Source organism: Typopeltis vanoorti, chromosome 8 (assembly GCF_054136105.1).
Source record: "Typopeltis vanoorti isolate ZY-2024b chromosome 8, IOZ_Tvanoo_1.0, whole genome shotgun sequence".
In the NCBI taxonomy this organism is placed as follows: Eukaryota; Metazoa; Arthropoda; class Arachnida; order Uropygi; family Thelyphonidae; genus Typopeltis; species Typopeltis vanoorti.
The window spans coordinates 77,704,686-77,728,040 of record NC_143556.1 but is presented as its reverse complement, the minus strand read 5'-3'; the positions used below and the strand labels follow the sequence as shown (position 1 = coordinate 77,728,040).

The window sequence follows — 23,355 nt, the reverse complement described above, 5'->3', positions numbered from 1 at the left end:
TGGAGAGTTAGGAATTTCACAGAGCATTGTATCCAGGCTCTGGGAAGTGTTTCAAACCAGTGGAATGTGTTCCAAACATTTGCTAAGAGGTTATCCTCACTCTACCATGGAGCATGAAGACTGATTTTTGTTTATAATAGCAAAATGTAATCAACATTTTGCTATTGACCTGTGTTAGAATAGTGTCAACTTGCAAGCTGCCGAGTGGTTAGCGTATCTGCTCTTCAGCCAAAAGGCTGTGGGTTCGAATCCCACCATGGGCATGGATGTTTGTGATTGTTTGTGAAAATGTTAGTGGTGATGGGCGGTAAATGGAGTTGGTGTAGATGATGATTGTAGTTGGAGCATTGGGTGGAGACAGAGTTGTAGAGTAGGTGCCCTCCCTTGATGAGTCTTTGGACTCCCTGGAGGTGTCTAATAATAATAATAATAATAATAATATATCAGGTCATCTTGCAAGTTGGCACTATTCTAACACAGGTACATGGATATCTCTTCAAACTGTGGCAAGAGGTCTGCAACATATGGACCTACACATCTGAAGGACTGTAGTTCATGTCCTTTTATTCACATCTCATTGTAAAGCACATTTTCAGTAATGTTGTATCTATAAAAAAGTGGACAAGACACCAATGGGCTAATGTATTCTTTATGGATTAGTCGTTTTCATCTTTCTTCCAGTTCTAGACAACACCTGATCTGGCTTGAAAGTGGTGCTGCTTCCATCGCGAGAATGTTCTTGAAAGGGATTGATATGGTGGTGGTGCTGAGGTCATGGTGTGGAAAGGTATTATGCTTAATGGGCGCATTGAGCTACAAGTGCTGGAAAATAGGACTATGAGTGGTGAACGATATTGCAACAAAGTTCTTCAACGTCATATTTGATTGTTCTGTGGTTCTGTAGGTAAAGAATTAATTTTTATGGATGGTAGTGCCATACCACATTATACACGAGCAGTGGAGATACTTGTGGAAACTGAGTATATTAATTGAATTGTAGTGGCCAGCACACTCCGTGGATCTCAATCCCATAGAACACGTTTGGAAGACAATTGGGGGGGGGGTGCACTGCTACTTGAAATTCCCCTCCAGAAAATAAACAAGGTCTTATCCTTACTCTGAAGGATGAGTGGGCCAGTTTACCTCTTGGTGTTAAGCATGGTCGACATTGTGAGAGCTGCATCACAGTTTGAGCTGAACATATTGCATACTGAAATGTTTCTCCACATACTTTTCTATAAACACTGTGCATTAATTCCTTAACTATGTCCTTTGGAGATTTGTAACTTTTGCTGAAAATGTATTGCAATTTAATTTGTATGAAATTTATAACTAATTTTTTGTGTAATATAATTTATTAGTATGCTGGCAATAAATTTATGTTCCCATTTGGCTGTAGTCATGAAATTTTTTTTCATATATAGGTAAAAATGTACTTTGTTCTTTGCTTTTAGACATCAGTATAGTAGTAATTTATTATAATGAAAAACATATATATTTAATAGAATCTATTTATTGTTTGTATTCTCATTAATTCATGCTAAAAATTTTACTTCCATCTCTCAATGGAACATGTGAAATCCATAATCTCAGCTGTCTTAAAGATCAACCTTAAGACCATATGCCAATTTTACCAGTTAGAATGTCCCAGGGCTATATTTATTTGACATGTCTTGATTTTTTGGAAGCACATTTGACATAAGCTAAGCTGGTATTGGTACTGTGGTTAGAATGAAACTAGATATTCGTAGATGTCACTGTACTATTGTTAAATATTGCCGCATCTGCCATTTTATGTCATTGCTCTTCCTATAATATTTTACTTCCCTTATGAATTCACCTCTCTACTTTAACTACAAGACTTATAAAATTTCCCTGACTGTAATGTCTGTATCACCTCTTAAGTGTTCATTCTATAAGGAAAGCAAATTCTTTATCTCTAGTCGATTCCTAATTTTACTCACGTACTTACCCTGACTGTTAACGGTCATTCCTTGCTAAAAGAAATGAATCCTCTAATTTCTTTCTGGGACCGTCTCCTCTTCAGATATTGACAAATTTATTTTTTAAAGCTGCGCCAGCCAATATCTTAGAATAGAGGGGACTCTTATTCAGGGAGACTTTTCCAGACCTTTGGTGTACATAGGTGAATAAATTTATTGCTTAAACTCATAAATTAAATGCTCTACTGTGGCTAAGTAAATTCTGGTTTGCAGTTGTAACTCCTATAACAACATGTTATACCTTTCTTTCAACTCCCCCCCCCCCCCCCCGCTATGGTTCAGATTAATGAGTTTTAGTTTTGGTTCATATCACAGGCAAAACTCAGGCATAAAAGAAAAAACATATTTATTGGAATCTAAAGACATAATATACACTTCTTAGACTAATCTCACTTTAAATTAGTTCAGTGACATGCTAAATCAAACTTTATCAAACTGATTAATACTCTTATGCATGAACAATAAATCCTTCTTTTGAGTTAGAGATTTAACACACATAATATACACATTATACACTTCTAAGCAATATTCTACCTACTATGTTAGTCTTGCATATTAAACTAGTCACAATCATCTGTAATCATTCCAAACAATTTGTCTTATGGACATTAGCCACTGCTAAATAATCACTTAAAGTTCTTAAATACTGTCCATACTCGATTATTACATTACAATGATCTTTCCCTTTTACCGACTGGGTAATTATACATGAAAATCTGTACTTTACCATTTCTTGGGGCAGGATCTCCAGGTCTGTCTGAACTGTCCTTCTTTGTTTGAATTACCTCTGGATACTTTCATAAGCCTGCGTCCACGTGGTGGGTCACTATGGTCATCAGATTAAACTACGCTCTCTACCTGGCATTTTCCCCTCGTTTATTCTCGATCTGTTTTGGGTCATCCTCATTTCTAGCTGCCGGTTCATAATATACGTCCGCGATAGTATTCCTATTCCGTCAGAACTTTCAGCAAAGGCAGCATTTTGCCGGTACAAAATCGTTTTGTACCGGCAAAAATTCAGACATGGAAGGGAAAGGCACACCTTCCGATATCGAACTATCGCCAAGAAACACCACCAGGAACTACCAGTCCACGAGAGAAGTCAAATCATCATCCAGCAAAACAGGCGAAAAAAGCCTTGAGAAAGGGGTGCAAACCCTTTTTATTCTCTCTTCACTTCCCCCCTTTCTAGCTGCGATAGCACCCTTTCTTTGTCTGCGGCAACTTCGGCACATCGCAAGATCATAGCAGCTTCTTCTGGGAAACGAATGTGCGTCACTTTCCGAGATTGCCAATGCCTCAGGCCCGCCCGTGACCTTTGGACTAATGTTTACATCTAATTTACCCATTCATTGTATACATGATGCATTTCATATAATACTAATTTATACACGAAGTTCTTTACATGGTATTACAATTCTACTAAAAGGAGGTAATTCTATTTCTATTTACAGTTAGTACTTTATTTCTTCTGCTCGAGTACAAGTTTTTTCTCTCAGCTGATTTTTCTGACTTGTTAAATCCTGAATGAATTGTTTTTTTAATAAAGTGCTTCATTCAGGATGTAACAAAGGTCCCCTCTTTCTAGAAAAAAAATTTTTCTAGAAAATTTCCTTTTAGACATCCCTCAATCCTCTGGGAGTTACCTTTCCTTTTCATCTGTTTTTTTTTACTTATGCTTATATAAGAAAGCGGGCTTTGCATCCTTTCTAACTGCCTCTCCTACCCTTTCTAACTGTCTGTCCTATTCTTTTTAACTGCCTCTCCTATTCTTTCTAACTGCCTCTCCTATTCTTTCTAACTTGTGCTATGCAGATCGCCCTGTCCTTTTCTGTTATATTCACTCGTTATCTTTTAATCTCTTGTGCTAGTTTGCTGCATAGCAGAATAAGGAGTTGGAAATCACTCCATCTACCGATTGCTCTCAGTTCCTCAATATAACCAAAAAACATTATCACATTATCTAATTCCTCTCCAGAGAACTGGGGGAATACTTGCTGTGGGTTTATTGTTCTGAAAATTTCAGAATCGTTCATCTCGGTACTAGTTGGGACAGACATACTTCTACTAGAGCTTACACTGAAATATAAGATTCTTTTCTCAAAATTTCTACTATTTCCAACAAATTTCTGAGTGCCTGATATGAACCAAAGACCAACTCACTGTGATAGGTCAATTTACTTAATTTTTCGGGACCTAATCACATTCTGTCGGCTGCACCATTGTTAAATATTGCCGTTGCTCTTCCTGTAATATTTTACTTCCCTTATGAATTCGCCTCTCTACTTTAACTACAAGACTTATAAAAATTCCCTGACTCTAATATCTGTATCACCTCTTACATGTTCATTCTATAAAGAAAGCAAATAGTCAATTCCTAATTTACTCACGTGCTTACCCTGACTGTTAAAGGTCATTCCTTGCTAAAAGAAATGAATCCTCTAATTTCTTTCTGGGGCCGTCTCCTTTTCAGATATTGACAAATTTATTTTTTAAAGCTGCGCCAGCCAATATTTTAGAATAGAGGGGACTCTCATTCAGGGAGACTTTTCCAGACCTTTGGTGCACATAGGTGAATAAATTTAGTGCTTAAAGTCATAAATCAAATGCTCTACTGTGGCTAAGTAAATTCTGGTTTGCCTTATTATGACCATTATTTACCAGTGCATTAGTAAGATGATTTGATTCATTATTTGAAGAACATTAACCAGTTTGCATGGACAGAATGCATAATATGGTCATGAATCAGAAAACCAAGTCATACATCTGTATGACTTGGTTTTCTGATTCATTATTTAAAAGATTTTTTGATGAAGCACATTAACCAGTTGGTATGGATAGAACACATAATATGGTGCATCTGTATGAGTTGGTTTTCTCTCTTTATGTGATGTGTCAGTAGCTAATTTAATACCATTTATTCTATTTAATACTCCTGTTTAAATATTCATATGATAATGTGTTATATGATCCAAAATAATAATAATATATTTTATTAGTGACTAAACGTCACTGTGGTTTTCTTGCACTGAATTTCTTGGTAATACTTTTAATGTTTTTGTCAACGAAAATATCTTAGTAAATTGCCAAGAAATTCAGTGCAAGAAAAATGATCAGAACAAATTCAATTTAAAGCTGATGGCATTTTATATTTGATCCTCTTATTAAATTTTTATTTTATTTCTTATTTATAAATAGCAAGCATCCATTGCTCGAGAAGGTGATCTGCTGACTAAGGAAAGACTATGCTGTGGTCTCTCCATTTTTGAAATAATTCTGACTAGGATTAAGTCATTTTTAGATGATCCAGTTTGGGTGGGAACACCTCCAATGAATGGTGTCATGAATGTAGATGAGTGTACTGAGTTTCATCGGCTTTGGAGTGCTCTTCAGTTTGTATACTGTATTCCTGTAGGAGAAAATGAGTTCACTGTTGAGTAAGTATCATATACAAAAAATGGTTTTTCAATTTATTCTTACTGTAGTTTTCAAGAAATTTTTTGAGGGATTGTTTTAAAGCACAGCAGTAGATTGAAAAAGGGAAGCAATTAGTTGGCTCAGTATGTTTAGGCGGGACAGTGAATGAATCCAGTTGCAATGTACTTATGGACCTTAAGGAAAGTGGAGGAATAGTGGCAGCACTTCAACAGAACTGGAAATGTTAGAAGCATATCTCAGAGACAGAACATCTCTGTTAGAAATGGCTGGAATTAGTTGGTAAGAAAGAGAGAGAGAGAGAGAGTGTGTGTCACTAATTAATCAGCTTTAATTAGTGACACACATTTATCCTCTTCTGGATAGCATTCAAACATTTTCAGCTAAGTTTTTCAAATGTCATTTTTTTTATTTCTCTCAAGAACAGCATTCTAGGTTAGGATGGATTTGGAATTTATACAGTATTAGAAGTTATGCAGGTGAGAAGTAATGTCTTGAGCCAAAAAGGGCACCTTAGTTATTGAGGGAGGGTAAAGTAGGCTATGGGTATGCCAGGAGAGACTAGCAGTGTAAGTTAGACCAAGAAGACATATCTGATTATACATAGAGACCTGCATATTATGAAAGGTGAAGGGAGGCTAAGTGTAGTCTTTCTTGCATGAAATATATAGGATTGTGTTTTTGTAGCATTGAAGTTGTTCAAGGTTGTCCTCACCCCATTGGCATATGGCAAGAAAAGCAGCAGCTTTTTTTCGCTCAGTTATAAATTAAATTAAAGATGCCAAGAAATTATATTATTTAATCCTTTATCCAAGTGCAAGCAAACAAAATTTGTTTGTATAATGTATAATGCTATACATTATGGGAAAGGCCACTACCCAGACCAGTTTTGACCTTTATTGAGGTAAAAATACCTCAGTTAGTATAAGGGTGCAAAAGAGCCTGATACTATTAGGAGAGGGGAGAAAAAAGCCAGATGAATAGTATGAGGGAAAAAAAGGCTTCCGCTCTTTTATATGATCATAGCCAAAGGCGGTCATTTTTACTTTTTCACCAATCTCATGCATCTGAACAACCAAAAGACCAACTGAAACTAAAGCAAAAAGATTACTAATACCCAACTGGTTAGCTCTGTCTGAGTTTAACTGCCTTGAATTGGTCTCCTCTGCCTAGAATTGCTCTCCAGTGATCCCTGAAATTCACCATAAGACTATGAACTAAGAGGATGGAACCATTTAAAAATCATCTCATAATAAAAATAGACTGAATTTTATCCCCCCCCCTCCCTGGTGAGTATTGTATAATGCAGGTAGTCTACACCACCTGGCCAAAAATTTGGTATCTCCTAGAATGCTTCTATTTTAAATACAAAAATTGTTCACTGAACAGTAAAATTCAATACAATATCGTAAAGCATTTGTATGTCATATTGCTGGTTTTCAAATCCATGTTTTTTTCCCTAACTTTCCATAAATGGTAGTAATTCGTTAATTATAAAAATTTAAATTATGTTCCCATTACTGACAGGTGGGAGATATTGCTAAAAAAGAAAAAAGAATCTGTTCTGTTGAAAGTAATGGAATGCCCAACACAGTACATAATCTGTTCCAAATATGCAGGGCAGCTGTAATATGCATTCTACCATTTCCAATTGGTAACAGATATCACAGATTGGATCTCTGATGTTAAAGTACCTCCATTTGATGTCATTTACTGGAAGATGACCATATGCAATTCTCCAAGCAAAATCCCTCCTGTTGGGTATCCTTTGAACTTCAGTAAGTTATGAAGCAAAATATTATTGTCAATACCCAACTGTGGAAGTTCATAGCAAAAGAGGTTATGGATTTCTTTATACAAGTTTTGCTTTTATTAACAGAAAGAATGTTAATTCCAGAATGTTGTAGCAATCTTAGAGTTAAGTGCAGAATGTTGTAGTATTCAGGAATAATCTCAGCTTCTGGACCTTTATAATCATTTACTCCAAATAGGGGGAGATGAAAACCCAGGTAGTACCGACGAAGAACTGTATAATTATGATTAGTCTGCAACATTTTATGGATTTTAAAGCTGTATTGCTTAAATTAGCAGAAATTTAACATTGGAAGTCCAAAGTCCCCATGCTTCTTCGATAGTTGAAGAATTTCCTTTTTAATTTTTTTTTGTTATGAACTAGACCAAAAAAAATTGCACTGGTTTACTATATACAGGTCACCCCCCCCCACACACACACACACATAATTCACCAGATTAGAGACCAGAGCACTCGTGAAAACTGGAATTTAGCTTGCAATTGTGTGCAAAAACTAAATAACATACTAGGATATACAAAAGTACCATAAAATGAACAAAAGATTACCTTTAAATATTTTGATTCTTACAAGTTCATGGAGAGAAGAAGCGTGTGGAAGGTCTGCGAAACATGGTGAAAGAGTGAACCATATGGCAAGTATAAGGATCATGGTTTTATTTGAAAGGGGCAAAAGAATGGAATGGCGAAAAATGAGATACTATGTAATTGCTTTTCTTTAGCTTCTAGTAATATATGCAAGATTTATTACTTTATGGTTTAGAAGAAAAGGAAATTGGCCCAATTTTCCAGTCTTCTGAGGTTTCAATGGTTTGTATATAAGTTGTTGAACTGAATATTGGGTAAGTGGAGAAAGGAATTCTAAGTAATTCAAAAAAACTAAAACTTCTGTGTTTAATTATAAAAGAAACCTTTCAGTTTCTTATATAATTAAAGTCTTACTTTCAGTGAGACTGACAATTAAAAAAATCCATGATATAGAAACAAATCTTACACCACAGCAAATGCTAGATGGGCTACTATAAAATAGTGGCATGATATGGCCAAAGGTAATCCTGTAATGCTGGTATTAACTGCACTGCTAGCAATCTTAATGTTTACTTAAATAATCCAGTGCTAGTGGGCATGGAACTACCATCAGTACCAATAAAATAAAATTAAAATATCAAAGTGAAAAACAAAGGGGAAAAAAAAATCAAAGCACTTATGGTGCCAAAATTTCAGGTATCATCAGCAAGCCGGGTCCAGAAGGTTGAAGTAATGCAAAAATCATATATGTCTCATATTCAAGTAGTGAAAAGGTGTAACGCTTATTATTAAAATAACCTGGATTAGAGCTAGTTGTTATAAACTAAAGATAGCAAGAAAATATATTCTTGTTTAATCCTCTATCTGAGCATAAGCAAAGTTTGCACATGAAGTATCTTTGTGACTAAGCAGCTGTTGTACATTACGTTGTAAACTGAGTGGGATGCTGAAGTTTTGGTTTCAAGCCTTTTACAGTATACTGAATTCTTTTTCTTGAATTGCCTTGGCAAACTTATTGGAGAACCAAAGTTTTTATTCTGTTATGGGACTTTGGATAGAGAGATAAGGCCTTTGTTCCAGTAAGGATTATTTCAGTTATTTAGAATAGCTGGCATAGGTTTGGATCAGAATAGCAAAATAATGCACAGAAAGGAGGAGTAGAAATTACAGAGGCCATCCCATTTGGTGAGAGTGGCTGGGTGATGAAAGGTGTTCTGCAGAAAATGCGACACGTGGACAACCTAACAACTGCACAGTAGTTATCAGAAAAATTGGTCAAGGAATTAAAAGTTTGGTGAGAGTGAAAAATATTATTGGGTATTCTAATGGACAGATGGATAATTTGTAAAAGATTATTGCTAATAGTACATTGAAGTCCTTGGACTTGACTGTTTGGGTATTTGTACTGTAGATAGTCAAGCTTCAAAGACTGAAAATAACTACTATTCTGACCTTTTGTTTTTTTTTCTTCAAGGTCAGAGTGGTTAGCAGAATTTGCAGTGATAGATCTCCATTCTTTGACATGAGATAACAGATCCATAAAAATAATGGGTCAGATTCAGATGTCTTTAAGGTGGTGCAAGTTTTTTGATGGAATTAAGACCACAAATGTTGATAAGTAGACAAAGATGTTTTTGTTTTTTTTTCCAAATGGATTTTTTTGTTTTTGTAAAATTTATTGGTTATTATTTTGTTGCAAGAAGAAGTTATAATTTTAGGAAATTTTTTTTTTTTTATTTCCAGTTATAATCAGAATTATTTATGATGGCTTACATGGTATTGATTTGCATGAAAGAATTAATTATGTGACCTCTACCCTTGAATTGGAGGAGGTTTTGGGGGGGGGGGGGGTCTACAGCCCATTTGGCATATCTATGCACATTATATGTGCATAGAAAGGGAGAGAGAGAGCAGAAACCAAAAACCTTTCTTTGGGTACCAAGCATGGCAACAGCTACTTCAGGCCTCCAGTAAGCAAGGTGTTTTTTATTTCACTGAATAATGAAAGTTATCAGCTAGATCCTAGGGGATCTAGCTGATTACATCCTAGGGGATCTAGCTGATGTTTATTCCAGCTAGGGAAGATATACCTTTTTGGTGGCATATTTGACCAGAACAACCAGTTTAGTCTAATATACAAATGTCTTCATTTATGAGATGAATATATGAAACCATTTTCATGCATTTTCAGTTTTTATAAAACCTTCAAATAACACTTGGATCTATTTAAAATTCATACTCAAGTTGTGACAACACAAAAAGAAAATATATATATCATTAATATATTGAACGCACTAATATTTCGATGGATTTCCAACCAGCATCCTCAGAGAGCAGAATTACAAATGTGTTATATCTTCTAGCACTCAATTATATATATTTATAGGAACAGAAAGTTTTTCACTTTGCTGAAAAGTAAATTATACTTGCCAATAAATTTTTGTTTAATCCATTATCAAAGTTTGCGTGTGAACAGAGGCAGACCTGGTGGCTGCCAGGGGCCCCGAGCTGTGTAGAAAAATTAAGAGAGATCTACAAGAACAATACAGATATTACATGTTTTGATGATGAACTGGAATAGTTTCTACTACTTTTAAAAGAAGATAGACAAATTCAATACTGCCCCACAAGTATACCAGGCTGCAAGAGAAATGTTATCGACGTTTCCAAATGTAGAAATTTTTTTAGGGGCACACTAAATTTTACTGCCAGGGCCCTAGCCAGCTTAATTTGCCCATGTGTGAAGTATCTTCATGACTGACTTGTATGTAGAGGCTGATCACTTCACATCAATTTCTGTAGTATTCCATATAATGCAGAGCACTTCCTTTCAAATGTGTTCAAAAGTCACTCTGATGTTATGAACTTTGAAATGAGAAGCAGTTCTAGTGGATAGATTGCCAATGTTTAAAATGGCAATCAAATTTCTTTATTGGTAATTCTGGTTATGGAGAGAGGGATAGTTTGAAAATAAAATCTTGTCCACTTTTTTTTTTTTTTTTGAATAACCATTAAGAACAAATAAATTTGGGATGACTTGGAATTTCATCTTAAGTTTATCTTTAATTTGTAAAATTGAATGCAACTGATTCTTAAGAGTGCAGTGATACCAAGCTTTTGGAAAGGATGGTGAAGGGATGAACCATGAAGATAACATCTTGTGTGAGTATGCTTATAATATACCTCTAGAGTAATACCATTTTCAGGTTTCTTTTTGATGAGTTGATCTAAGAAAGGAAGTTTAGCATCCTTTTCTAGTTCTAATATAAAATTAACTGTTGACTAATGTTAATTAACTATAAAATTTAAAAGAGGTAAGAGAATGAAGAAATAGTTAGACTTGGGAGGTCATGTTTCCAAATAATGAAAATATCATTGACATATCTCTACTTAACAGTTGGTTTCAAAGTAGTTTTGAGCTAGGAAATCCTTTTCAGAATTCTCAATGTAGAGATCAGCTGATGGAGGAGAGTGCCCATTGCTAGTCCAAACTATTGTTTGTAAAAACACTATTCCACTGAAAGAAATTGGATCAAAGGCAGTGCTCAAGCATTTTTGTGATATCTGGTGGAAAAAGATATCCAATATGGTCTAACATCATTCAAATAGGATAATGTCAGAAGATATGTCTATACTTCAGCCCATTTCTTCCAGAAACTGAAAGAAATGGGCTGAATTCTTGATGTAAAAATCAAAAGACCTGATGTGATGTTCTAAAAGGTAGCAAGATCTTTTGATAATGCATAAGTCAGAGAGCTAATGCCATCCACAATTGGCATTAATGGAACCTCAGGCTTGTGTGTCTTAGGAGACCTGTAAAGTTGTGGAGGGACAGGATGTAGTGATTTGAGTTTTCATAGTAAATCTGGTAGCCAGTTTCAGATATTTTTAGCAAATTTTTGTTTTTTCATGAGTGACTTTCAGTCTGAACAATTAGCAGAATTGAGTGAAAGATGACGAACACCTTTTTCAACACTACATAAAAAAATGAGCTTTTGGAATGTGAGCCCAGGACAACAGCAGAATTAAAACCTTTCTTTAGACTAGATGCTTCTGATTGTTAAAAGTTGATGGATGTTGGATTTCCAAATTTTTATCCACTTCTGATATCTAGTTTTATTTGGGCCAAAGTTAATTTAAAAATAAAAAATTCACATCAGTTTTGTATTTCTTAAAATACACCATTTTTAATGCATATGTTCTTAATCTTGGATAATCTGAACGTAAACTAGGATAAATGGTTCAGTGTGATATTGAGAATGCAGTTTCTTGAGTTTTATTTCTGAATAAGCCACAGTAAATGATTCAAGGATATCTGTGAGCTGATGAGGATATTGCAACACATGTAGAAGTATCAGGAACAAGGGTGATAATTTGACATTGCGAAGCCATTGAATTGGCCCAAAATTATATGCCTTAGTTAATAGAGAAAGATGTCATAGGGGATGCTGTATTTTCAAGGAAAATGGAAAGGACTAGTGGAGTGCTATTGTTAATGATAGCAAAAAGTAAAGCTTAGCACAGAAGGTAGAATTGAGAGAGACAGTATATTTGATGTGAAAGCCAAAATGACAAAATATTTAGCTAATTGCTACTATAAGCCAGGGAGAGAAAAATATGTGGAAGAGGTAAATGTGGAACTACAAATATGGCAAAATCAGACAGCAGCTTGGAGCAATGCCATTGCCTTAAAAAACTACAAGGAAGGATGTTAGTATGAATGGAAAATGATCAAGGAGTATTTAAGGAGGATAGTATCACATTGCATACCTAAGGTACGCAGTTTGATACTGGTTAGGAGGATAAATCAGATGGGAATTAAATGGATGAGTAGTCATCAGGCAGGAGCTGCAAAGAAAAATTGTTATGGTATAAGTGATATAGAAGTTATATGACTCATATCTGGACCATGCATAGATTTGGTCACCTGGATTTCTTGGAGGTGGAGAAATGGTGGAGAGGATTCAGAGGCAAGTTAAGTGACCATAATGGTGACTGGTTTGTGGGTTACAAAGTTTAGGCAATAGGCTGAAATAAAGGGATATGATAGAAATATAAGCATTACTAGAGGGATTTTATGAAATAATTATGAAAGAAATTTTCCAGTACATGATTGAATGAGTAAGAACAAGGGTCATCACCTCTGGAAGTTGTGTAGCAAAGATGTAAGGACTAGATTTTTTGCTTGGAGGATGATAAAGGAATGAAATAGATTGTCGAAGGCAGTCAAAATGCTTAGTCAGTGAATGACTTTAAGAAGAAGCATAAAAGGCACTGTGTGAGTAATGGTTAGTGTGGGCCTTCCACAATGAGCCTTTGGAGATGCCCATATAATAATATTCTACTGTAATTTTTTTTTTCTCTAAAATTCGGTTTTATTATATATTGCTGAAAAAAATTTAATGTAATATTACACTGGAAATCTATAAGTTGTTGAAGTTGCCAAAGAAACAAAAGGGCTACATTTATAACAAAAAATTATATGTAAGCTACAGGTTGGCTAGACCTGCTTTAATATATTGAGATTCATTTTAAACATAGATGTTGCATAAATCAAAGTTTATTGAATTTTTGTATTATAGAAGATATAAATGTTTTATTCTATAGGCAGTTATTTGGTGAAGGCCTTAATTGGGCAGGCTGTGCAATGATCGTTTTATTGGGACAACAAAGAAGATTTGAAGCTTTAGATTTCTGTTATCATATTTTGAGGGTCCAGAGAGTAGATGGCAAAGATGAAATAGTAAAAGGAATTGTAAGTATACTTGCTCTGTACCCATTGTTAATCATGCACTCATTTTCTACTTATAAGTTTCAATGAAAGAATACAGTAGCACCCAAATGTATTATATTAGTTTATTTCTGTTCATTCTCAGCATGATTTTATACTGCTTTCACAACTTGTAGATTTCACCTTTATCATATTCTGTGTAAACCTTGTCAGTTATATAAAATTAGAATTTTTAATAAAGCTCTTACATGGAATACCTCGATTGGATATATATTTTGCTACAAGTGTCATTATTTTGACAGTATAGAACATATCTGTAATGGATTAGCAGTTTAAACCATAGGCTTTAGCTGCTATGTATTCAGTACACTGTGGTTAGTTACTAAAGCTAAACAGTTTTTGTAATTACATACTGATAGGTTAAGTGTCAGTAGTTATTCATAAAAGTGCTTCATGCTTTAAATAAGGGTTTCTCAAACTTTTCCTATGATGGAACACTTCACAAATCCTGAAATTTTAACAGAACACCTTGGTTAGAGTCGAGTGTCATCGGTCTCATATTCAATGTAAAGCTTAGTGTGCAGTAGGCTGTATCGCATTGCAAAAACGCGACAGAGCACACTACAGGTGTGCCTGGCCATAGTGCATCGCATTGACCTTGCTAGTGACCACACGTTTTCTAGAATAGATACCTCTGTACTTCACTCAGGCTCGGAGGTGTAGACAACTGCAGACAGCTGTCAGCCAGTGGCTGGGTCAAGGCCAGTGCACACTGGCCTTAATAGCACAATCCACATGCAAAGTGAGGAGCACCTGATTTTCAAACATGTTTGAACTTGTCGCAGCATTTAAAACCATTCCAGGCTCATATTAATTCTGATAATTTTTCACGGAACACTTATTCATTTTCTATAGAACACCAGTGGTCTATAGAAAATGAACATAGTTTGGGAAATGCTGCTTTAAATAATACCAAGTGAAAAAATATATATAATTAATTTACTGAACTCATAATATTTCACTGGTTTTCTACCAGCTTATTCAGAGTACCAATTACAACTGTGACAAGCATGCAGCCTCAACTAGATGATTGTCTTAACAAGGCACCCTTCATGGACTAGATAAAGGTGGGCTAATTTGGTCTCAGAATGACTTATCTCCCAGATCTTTGCAAATAAATGCAGCCCTATTTTGATAGTTGGGGAGGGGGGGGAGCTTTATAGCTGATCCTGATTCTAAAAATGGTCTCAGATGTATAATGCTTTTGAGCAGCAAAAGCTATCTTCTTCTTCCATTTAATACTGTGTGAAGGAATATCCAGAGCGTGGTCCACCAGTCTCTTCTTACCATACAGATGATTCCAATGTAATTTTTGTGTTCTTCAATGTGGATGTTAACAGATCTCCAAGTCTGTCCAAAGTAAGCTAAATTGTAGGCACATACACAAGGAACTTTACACTGGGATGTGCAAGAGGAAGAAGATGATCTAAGAGAATGGATAAAGGTAGCCAGCTTGGATAGTTTGAAGGTGGCACGGAGATTATATTTGTGGAGAACATAGCTATCTTTTCCAGTGTAGCCTCAATATAAGAGAATGGAAGTGGTTTTCCCATGATCTTGTGTGCTGGTTGTAAGAAGGATGGGGGGGGAGATGAAGTATTTTATCTGTTTTATAAGGGATGTAGTCATAGGCTAAAAAAAAAAGTGTTGCAAAGATATCTGAGCTCAGATTCAAAAGGGTCATCAGGATCAGTCATTTAACCAAACAGCATTAGCTCTCTGTATGTGTTTTGAGCACACCATACTGTTGGGCTTGGATGGTAATGTGATTGCTTATGTAAATCAATCGTAAGCAATCCATTATGAGATTCAGTGAATGACCAAAGAGGAGGAAAAGGATGGCAATGTACTTCTGGTGGAAAAGCTTATACATTGGCTATACATTACTGTTATTTTTCAGGAAATTACAACATATAATGAGTATTAATTATGATAACTTTAATTAATAATTCCTATATTTTGGTAATATTACATTGCCATCATTAGGAATCACAAAACAATGATATGTGCATGCAGGCACTAAAACTGGGTAAATGAGCCTGAAGAAAGGCAACCAAAGTTGGACCTAAATCCTAAATGGCACTCCATAATGGGCTAAATTAGGTGTTGTTGTTGGCTGCTGGACTGAAGATGTGAGGATGAGTACTTCCCAAATTTGTTGAGGTTTGGAAAGTTTTTTCAGGGGTAAGGGATATTCCATGAGTAGCCTTTCATATTTGTATTTTTTGCTGCAGTGTAATAGAGTGGCCTTCTGGCGTATCCTGTAGTGTGTTAAAGCATGGTCAGCAATTCCAGAGTGGCTGTAATGGTGGAAATGGATGTGATCCATGTATTCAGAAATTCTGGTACTGGCTGGCTAGTTTGACTGTAGTAGGACAGTTTGCAACTGCAAGTAGGTCTAGGGAATGGTGGCTAGTCTTTGGTGGACAGGATTAGAGTTGGCAGTTTTTTGTGTGTTCTGTAGGTAGCTGTAAGGTTGTATTTCTTTAGGATTTTTGTTAATCTCTGCTCTGAAAGGGGAGGGGGGTGAGGTTGCAGGGTTTAATATTTTGTAGGGGCTGGCGCTATTAGCCAAGAAAATGTTGAGAATGTGGTCAAGTTCAGTAGTTAGGGCACTATTGAAACTGATTAATTTTGCCCTGTTTTATAGAGTTTTTATAATCTCATATAGTTGGGAAGAGGAAGTGGTGTGACTGCTGGTGAATGTGTGTGTTTTCTATAGACTTAGAATGCCAGGGATCCATCAAGCTGGCATGTAATCAAAGTGTCTAGGAAGGGGGAAACTGTTGTTCTTTTTCTAAGTTAAACTGGATCCTGGGCTGTTGATTGTTTAGATGTGTTAAGAAAATGTTGAGAGTATCAATGCCATGTAACCAAATGGAGAACACATTGTCTACAAAGCATAGGGTCAAAGCTGTATAACTGAGAGGAGACCTCCACATAGCCTTTAGTATGTGGATAAGTTTTATCCACATACTAAATATACCACATAAAGTATGGTGGTATAAGAGTCTTACAGTGGCTGCACTGCATAGTTCAGAAAGCCTGGACAGAGGGATGAATTCCCGATATAATTGGAGTAGAGCTCTCATAGTACCCATATATAAAAAGGGCAATAAAACTGAATGTGAGAATTACAGAGGTATTTCCCTACTGAGTGTTCCTTGCAAGATCTATGCAAGTATACTTGAGAAACGGTTGAGAAGAATTGTGGAAGAAAAGCTTGGTGAAGAACAAGCTGGATTCAGGCCAAATAGAGGCTCTCAGGATCAGATCTTCACTTTACGACAAATAGTCGAGAAAGCATGGGAATATAACAGAGATCTGTATTTAAGTTTGGACGATTTGGAAAAGGCATATGACAAGGTGCCAAGAGAGAAGCTATTCAATATGCTACAGTTATATGGTGTCAATGGGACATTATATCAAGCAATACTTAGTCTTTATTTGAGTTGTAAGTCAGCAGTTAGAATTGAAGGAAGTACAGGGAGATGGTTTAATGTTAAATCTGGTGTGAGACAAGGATGTACATTATCCCCTCTGTTATTAATTATCTATATGGATATCACATTATGAAGGAAAGTGGTATTAAACATGATATCAAAATTGGAGATGTTAATGTCATCTCTTTGCTTTATGCGGATGATATTATACTTCTAAATAAATCCGCTACAAGTCTGCAAGATTCTCTGACTAAATTGAATAGCTGTTGTAATAGATATGGCATGAAGGTCAGCAATAAAAAGACAAAGACAATGAAAATAGGCAGAATCATTGAAAATGTCAACTGTGTTGTGAATGGAGAACCTGTGGAACAAGTGAAACATTTCAGCTACTTAGGCACGATTTTTACTGAAGATGGTAAATTAAATATAGAAATAGACAACGGAATCAGTAAAGCTGGTATGGTAGGAAGTCAATTGAATAAATTCATATGGAATAAGAGAGAAATTAGTTGGAACACTAAATTAGCTGTATACAAGACAGTGTTCAAACCAGTTTTAACTTATGGATCTGAGAGCTGGGTCAGAAGTAAAACACTTGACCTAAGACTAGAGACTGCAGATATGAGAGTCCTGAGAAAAATTACAGGCATGAACGGATGGCATCAATGGCAATATCATATTAAAAACGAGGATATTAGGAAAAAACTTGACATTGTCAACATCCAGGAATGCGTTAGCAGAGCTGATCTCAGTGGTATGGTCACTTAAACAGAATGGGCGAAGAAAGATTAGCAATACAAGTGTTCTCTGCCAGGTTAGCAGCAAAATGACCCAGAGGAAGACCAAGATATAGGTGGATTGATACGGTACAAAGCACCTTAGATGATAGAAATATAAGATCTGATAATGTTGGAATCTTGACAAGTAACAGACTGATTTGGAGGAAAATTGTAGATAGGAAGTTAGTAATGATGTAATTTTTTTCATGTAGTACTATCATATCCTGTACACCCCTTGAGGGTACATGGCAGGAATTCGATGATGATGATGCATAGCCAGACAGTGGGTTTATGTGGTGCAGAATTTAAGGGTTTTTCTTCAACGGTCTCCATAAAGAAGATGGTCAGGGGTGGAGAACCTTCTATTTGTTTGTATAATTTTCCTTTCCAAACGAAATAGCCGAGTTCAGGGTGAAATGAAACTAGGCTGAGATATTGGGAGGAAATGCAACTTGGATAAGATCTAAGGTGTAATTTCACCATGAACTCTGGCTGTTTCATTTGGCAAGAAAAATTCTACAAGCAGATAGAGATGACAGCCATGGCTGTCAAAAGTGATCTAAGATTGTATGATTACTTACACATAATGGTAGAGAAAAGGATTAAACAGGTATATAAATGTCAGGGTGGCAAGGTATCTCTTTTCTTGTATATCAAGAAAGGAGATACCGTGGTCAATAGAAAGATAATCTAGCTAGATTGATACAGTTAGTAGCAACTTAGAATCTGACAAGACAAATAGGATTAATTTGAAACTTAATGAGACCTTTGAAGAAAAACCCTAAACTCTGACTCCACATTAATGGTGTATCTCTTCACTTTTGAAGTTGTGGCTGTTTCATTAGGTGGTTTTCACTATTTGCCTTCTTTCCCTGATGAAGACAGCAGGGGCCTTATAAATATGGGAGATACCTCATCTGGCATGAAATTTGATAAAGTTGTAATATCATAATTGTGATTTAAGCCTGGCTGTATAGAGGATTTTGTTTCCAAGTTATCTGGTTTTGATCCTTAAACAACCTCTTTCCTTTGTACAGATGTTTATACTCTTGAATAAACTCACTGCAAGTCTTCCAAAAAAATTTTATCTAAATCACATAACTGCTACAATGAATTTGGTGTGAAAATCAGTAAAAATAAAAGGAAGAAAAATATGAAAACAGACAGATGGAAAACAAGATGAACTACATTCTCATTGGAAATGTATAGACCACATAAAATGGTTCAGCTGTTTAGGCAAAATTTTTAGTGAAGATGATGAATTACATTTAGAAATAGGTAATCAAATAAGCAAAACTGGTACGATGTGAGAAGCCAGTTGAATCATATGGAAAAAAGACATTTGTGAAATTAATAAATTAGCAGAATGCAAGACTTTCAAATGTATTTTAACATATGGTTTGGACAAAACAGTTGTCCAAACCATAGTAAAAATCATGATCAAAGACTAGAAACCACAGTTAGGAGTCTCAGAAATATTAGGGGAGTGAACAGATGACCACAAGGATAGAATCATATTAAGAAGGAAACATGAAAATAAGCAAAACTATTGGCATTCAAGAATGTATGAGCAAAACTAATCTAAGATTGTATGGCTTCTTACACAGAATGGTAGAAAAGAGGATTATCTAAACAGGTGTATAAATGTCAGGGTGGCAGGAAAAAAGCCAATAGGAAGATGATCTAGCCAGATTAACATGTTCGCTGCCAACTACGAGTATGTATACTCGTAGTTGGTATATGAGCCTCACAAGCCAGCTCCGAATATACTCATATGACGCTTACTGCCGACAATGAAATTACCCGTACTGACCTTGAAGAAGTGAAATTGCTTGGTGTACAGGAACAAACTATGCCCGAGTAGCGTGGCAGCGAACGTGTTAATACAGTTGGTAGGGTCTTAGAATCTCGCAAATAGCAGATTAATTTGAAAGTAATAATGTCAGTTTATCATCATCCTCATCATTTATAAGGCAGGCTGATGCTACCATAAACAACAGCTCTCCAGTCCAATCTATCTGAACTAACTAAAATCCATATGTATACCACAGTAATTAAATTTAATAATATGTAGATATTTCATTTGAAGCATCTTAAGACATCATCAGTACAGTTATTACATTCAAAGGAACAGTTAGTGTGCATGCTTACATTGGAATCTCTCTATGCGTACAGTAGTGTACTAAAATATTCAGCTGTAAATTAAAATTAAAATATATCTAATTTATTTTATACAATTGAGGATAATTTTTCAGACCTTTGGGATAGTGAGACAGTCATTATGGTTAAGATTGGATCTGTGACGTAAGGCTTCACCACTTTGTTTATATAAATACTCATGTTTATAGCAAATTGTGGATCTGGTTGATTGGTTTATAGGTAGCAGCGAGTTTGTATTTCTTCATAATTTTTGATAGACGTTCATAGATGCCTTTGATATATGGTATAGGAGTTCTATGGACATCTTGTCTGGGTTGATGTGCAGGGAAGTAGCTGATGATTTTTTTGAGTTGTTTTTGGATTGTATCCATTTAATAAGGCTGTATCTTTAATAATTTCCAATTCTTGTTTTAAAGACACTTCAGAGGAACAATAGTTGTGTGCTCTGGATACAAGAGATTTTATGTCATATTTTTGAGATGGATATTGAGCAGATGAATTCTAGTGTGAATTTGATGAATTCACACTAGAAAAAGAATCGTCACAGAGTATCTCCTTTCTTGATATACACATCCAACAAAAACAAAATGGTTCTTCCATCTCCACTTCTATCGAAAACCAACTTTTTCAGGTTGTTACATCCACAATTCATCTGCTCATCATCCATCTCAAAAATATGGCATCATAAAATCTCTGGTATCCAGAGCACACAAACTTTTGAAGTGGCCACAAAGATAGGAGGAGAAACTTAAACTATAAAAAAAAGTTTTTAGAAAAGACCAAAATACTCATGAAGAAATGAAAAAAAATATGAAGCTCAACGAAGAAAATTATCATTTGAAGTAGAGGATGCTGAACTTAGCAAGAATATACAGAAGTGTATTACAGAGGACATAAGAAAATACAATTGAGCTTATTCAGAAAACAACTGACAATAACCATAGCACCCAGCAACAACTGGGAAATGAAAGGATAGCTGTTAAAAATAATGATGGTGAAGTTACCAAAATAGAAATCATACCCAAGGAAAAAGCACCACCAGTCCTACAAGAGGAATTTATCTATTCTATCAAGAAAATGGACTGAAGAAAATCCCCAAGAGAAGATATTGCTGCAGACATCTTAAAAACTGCTAGTCCAGAGGTAGAGGCAGAACTTACCCAGCTATTAACAGGTTCACTCCCCTAAGAATTAGGAGAGTGAACCTGTAAACTAACAAAAGTGGTCACAGGAGTGTTGTTGCACTGTTTGAATTGAAGAAAGTGCTTTTGTTTACTGAACCACATGAGCAAGCAGGCTTCAGAAATGGTTTCAGCACTATGAGAACTAATAGAGAGAGAGAGAGATGCAACAAATCCAGACTTCCACTCTGTATTTCATTGTCATTCGTAGAACACAAGAAAGCATTTGATTCCATAAGAACATTGGCAGTCATTAACTCCCTGAAGTCTTGCTCTGTAGGTGACAACCACATTAGAATTAGGGGAGTGAACCAATTGCATCAATGGCAGAAGCATATTAAAAATGAAGATATTAGAAAGGACCTTGACATTATTAGCATTCAAGAATGTGTCAGCAGGGTTAATGTAAGGTGGTATGGCCAATTAAATAGAATGGGCGAGGAAAGATTACCAAAACAAGTGTTTGATGCCAAGATGGCAGGAAAGAGGCCCAGAGAAAGACCAAGATCTAGGTGGATTGATTCAGTCAGAAGTGCCTTAGAAGCATGAAATGTTTGGATATGACAATATTGGAATATTGTCATATCTAAGGAAAATTGTTGATAGTGGATTAATAATAATGTAAACTTAATCATGTAGTGCTGTTGTTAATAATTGGTGGATTTTTATATAGATAAGGATATTCGTAGATATTATCCTAATATTAATCCTACCATAGAGATGATCTCTGTTTCTAACAATTATTTTTTTAATTCCGAGGGTACCTATATGTTATTATATGCACAAGGGTTCACTCCAATTGGTGCAATGATCTTAACTCTTTCTTTCAGAATCCAAATAATCACTGGCTCAAAACCAAAATAAACACATTTAATAAAACAAAAACAATATATATACACTTCAAACAAATATTACATAACTAACTACAAAGTAATTGGATCCAAGGCCTTTTAAAAATAAACTTACACTTAAGACTAGACTAAACACTGTTTTCACAATGACAAAATGTTCATAGCCAGTTTCTCTCTCTGTCAAGGCCCTTTTCCGAGATATGACTCTATTCTTCATTTTTACAGGATCCGTTTTCATCACTTATGTAACACACATTAATTCTTCCAAACTTAATTCTGTCTCTTTTTAGTAGAAATAATAGTTAGATCAGGCGTCCTTAATACAGATGAAACTTCCTAATCAGAGTTTTCTCAAACATTCCTTTAGAACATAAATAGCATATTCTTCTTTTATTCACTAAATGCTTATTGACAGTCTTAACTCTTACAGTTCTACGATTTCCTTTTCGGAATCTCCTATAAATCTTCCAATTAGCATTTCCTCCAATATTCCTTTTAAAATGCCTATAGCAATATTTCCCTTTTATTTATCAATACTTATTCCACTTTAAACTTAATAGTTCCACGATTCCTTTTTTGGAATATACTATTAATTTTCCTCCGACTGTCACATAAAAAAAAAAAAAAAAAACTTAAGTTCCTCCGAACCTAAATATCTGCTGGCTTGTGTTCTAAATTCCTTCCGAACGTTCTCTTGCGTACAGCCGTTACTCTGATACCCAACGCTTTCTTGTCAGCTACCAATCACTCATCAAACTTCTCAGCAAGCATGTGCACTCCATGAAACTGGTAAGCAAGAAGTTAGGTATAAATAATGGCTGACACGTTGTCTCCGTTAGCGACAAGAGAGTCTTCATAAAACACAATCTTTGATAATTTTAAATTACAATAAAATTCTTTTAAGTAATACAAATATCAAATCTGGTAAGTACATCAATTTTTTGACTTCTTTACATATCACTTTTGACAAAACAATTTCCATAATGGGCACATTGCAAGTGTCGACAATGCATGTTATGAAAACAAAACTAATAAACATTTTAAAATAAACAATTCATAAAAATATTCAGAATTTTAATTATGATTATTTTTACACTGTCATAGTAACTTGAACACCCCTTAGGGGTACATATCAGGAGATTGATAATGGTGATCTATGAGAACACAACAGCAACATTCAACAGCTTTAGACACAAAAGCCTGTCAAAATTGGAAATGGAGTATGCCAAGGTGACAGCACATCACTAGAGCTTTTTAATGCAGCTCTTCAGAGTATTTTTGAAGCAATGAATTGGGAAGGGAAGGAATTAAAATTAACAGAGACCACCCTGCTCATCTTCATTTTGCTGGTGATATTGTTATTTTTGCCCA

The 23,355-nt window shown here is 35.3% G+C and overlaps 1 protein-coding gene across 1 annotated transcript in view; it reads left to right on the top strand.

The window, feature by feature from the left end:
• Positions 1-23,355, top strand: part of Cyfip (Cytoplasmic FMR1-interacting protein Sra-1) — a 452,821-nt gene that overhangs the window by 425,775 nt on the left and 3,691 nt on the right. The window contains exons 24-25 of the mRNA XM_090396405.1: positions 5,202-5,440; positions 13,384-13,531. Coding sequence (XP_090252531.1) covers positions 5,202-5,440; positions 13,384-13,531 — 387 coding nt within the window. The remainder of the gene's footprint in view (positions 1-5,201; positions 5,441-13,383; positions 13,532-23,355) is intronic.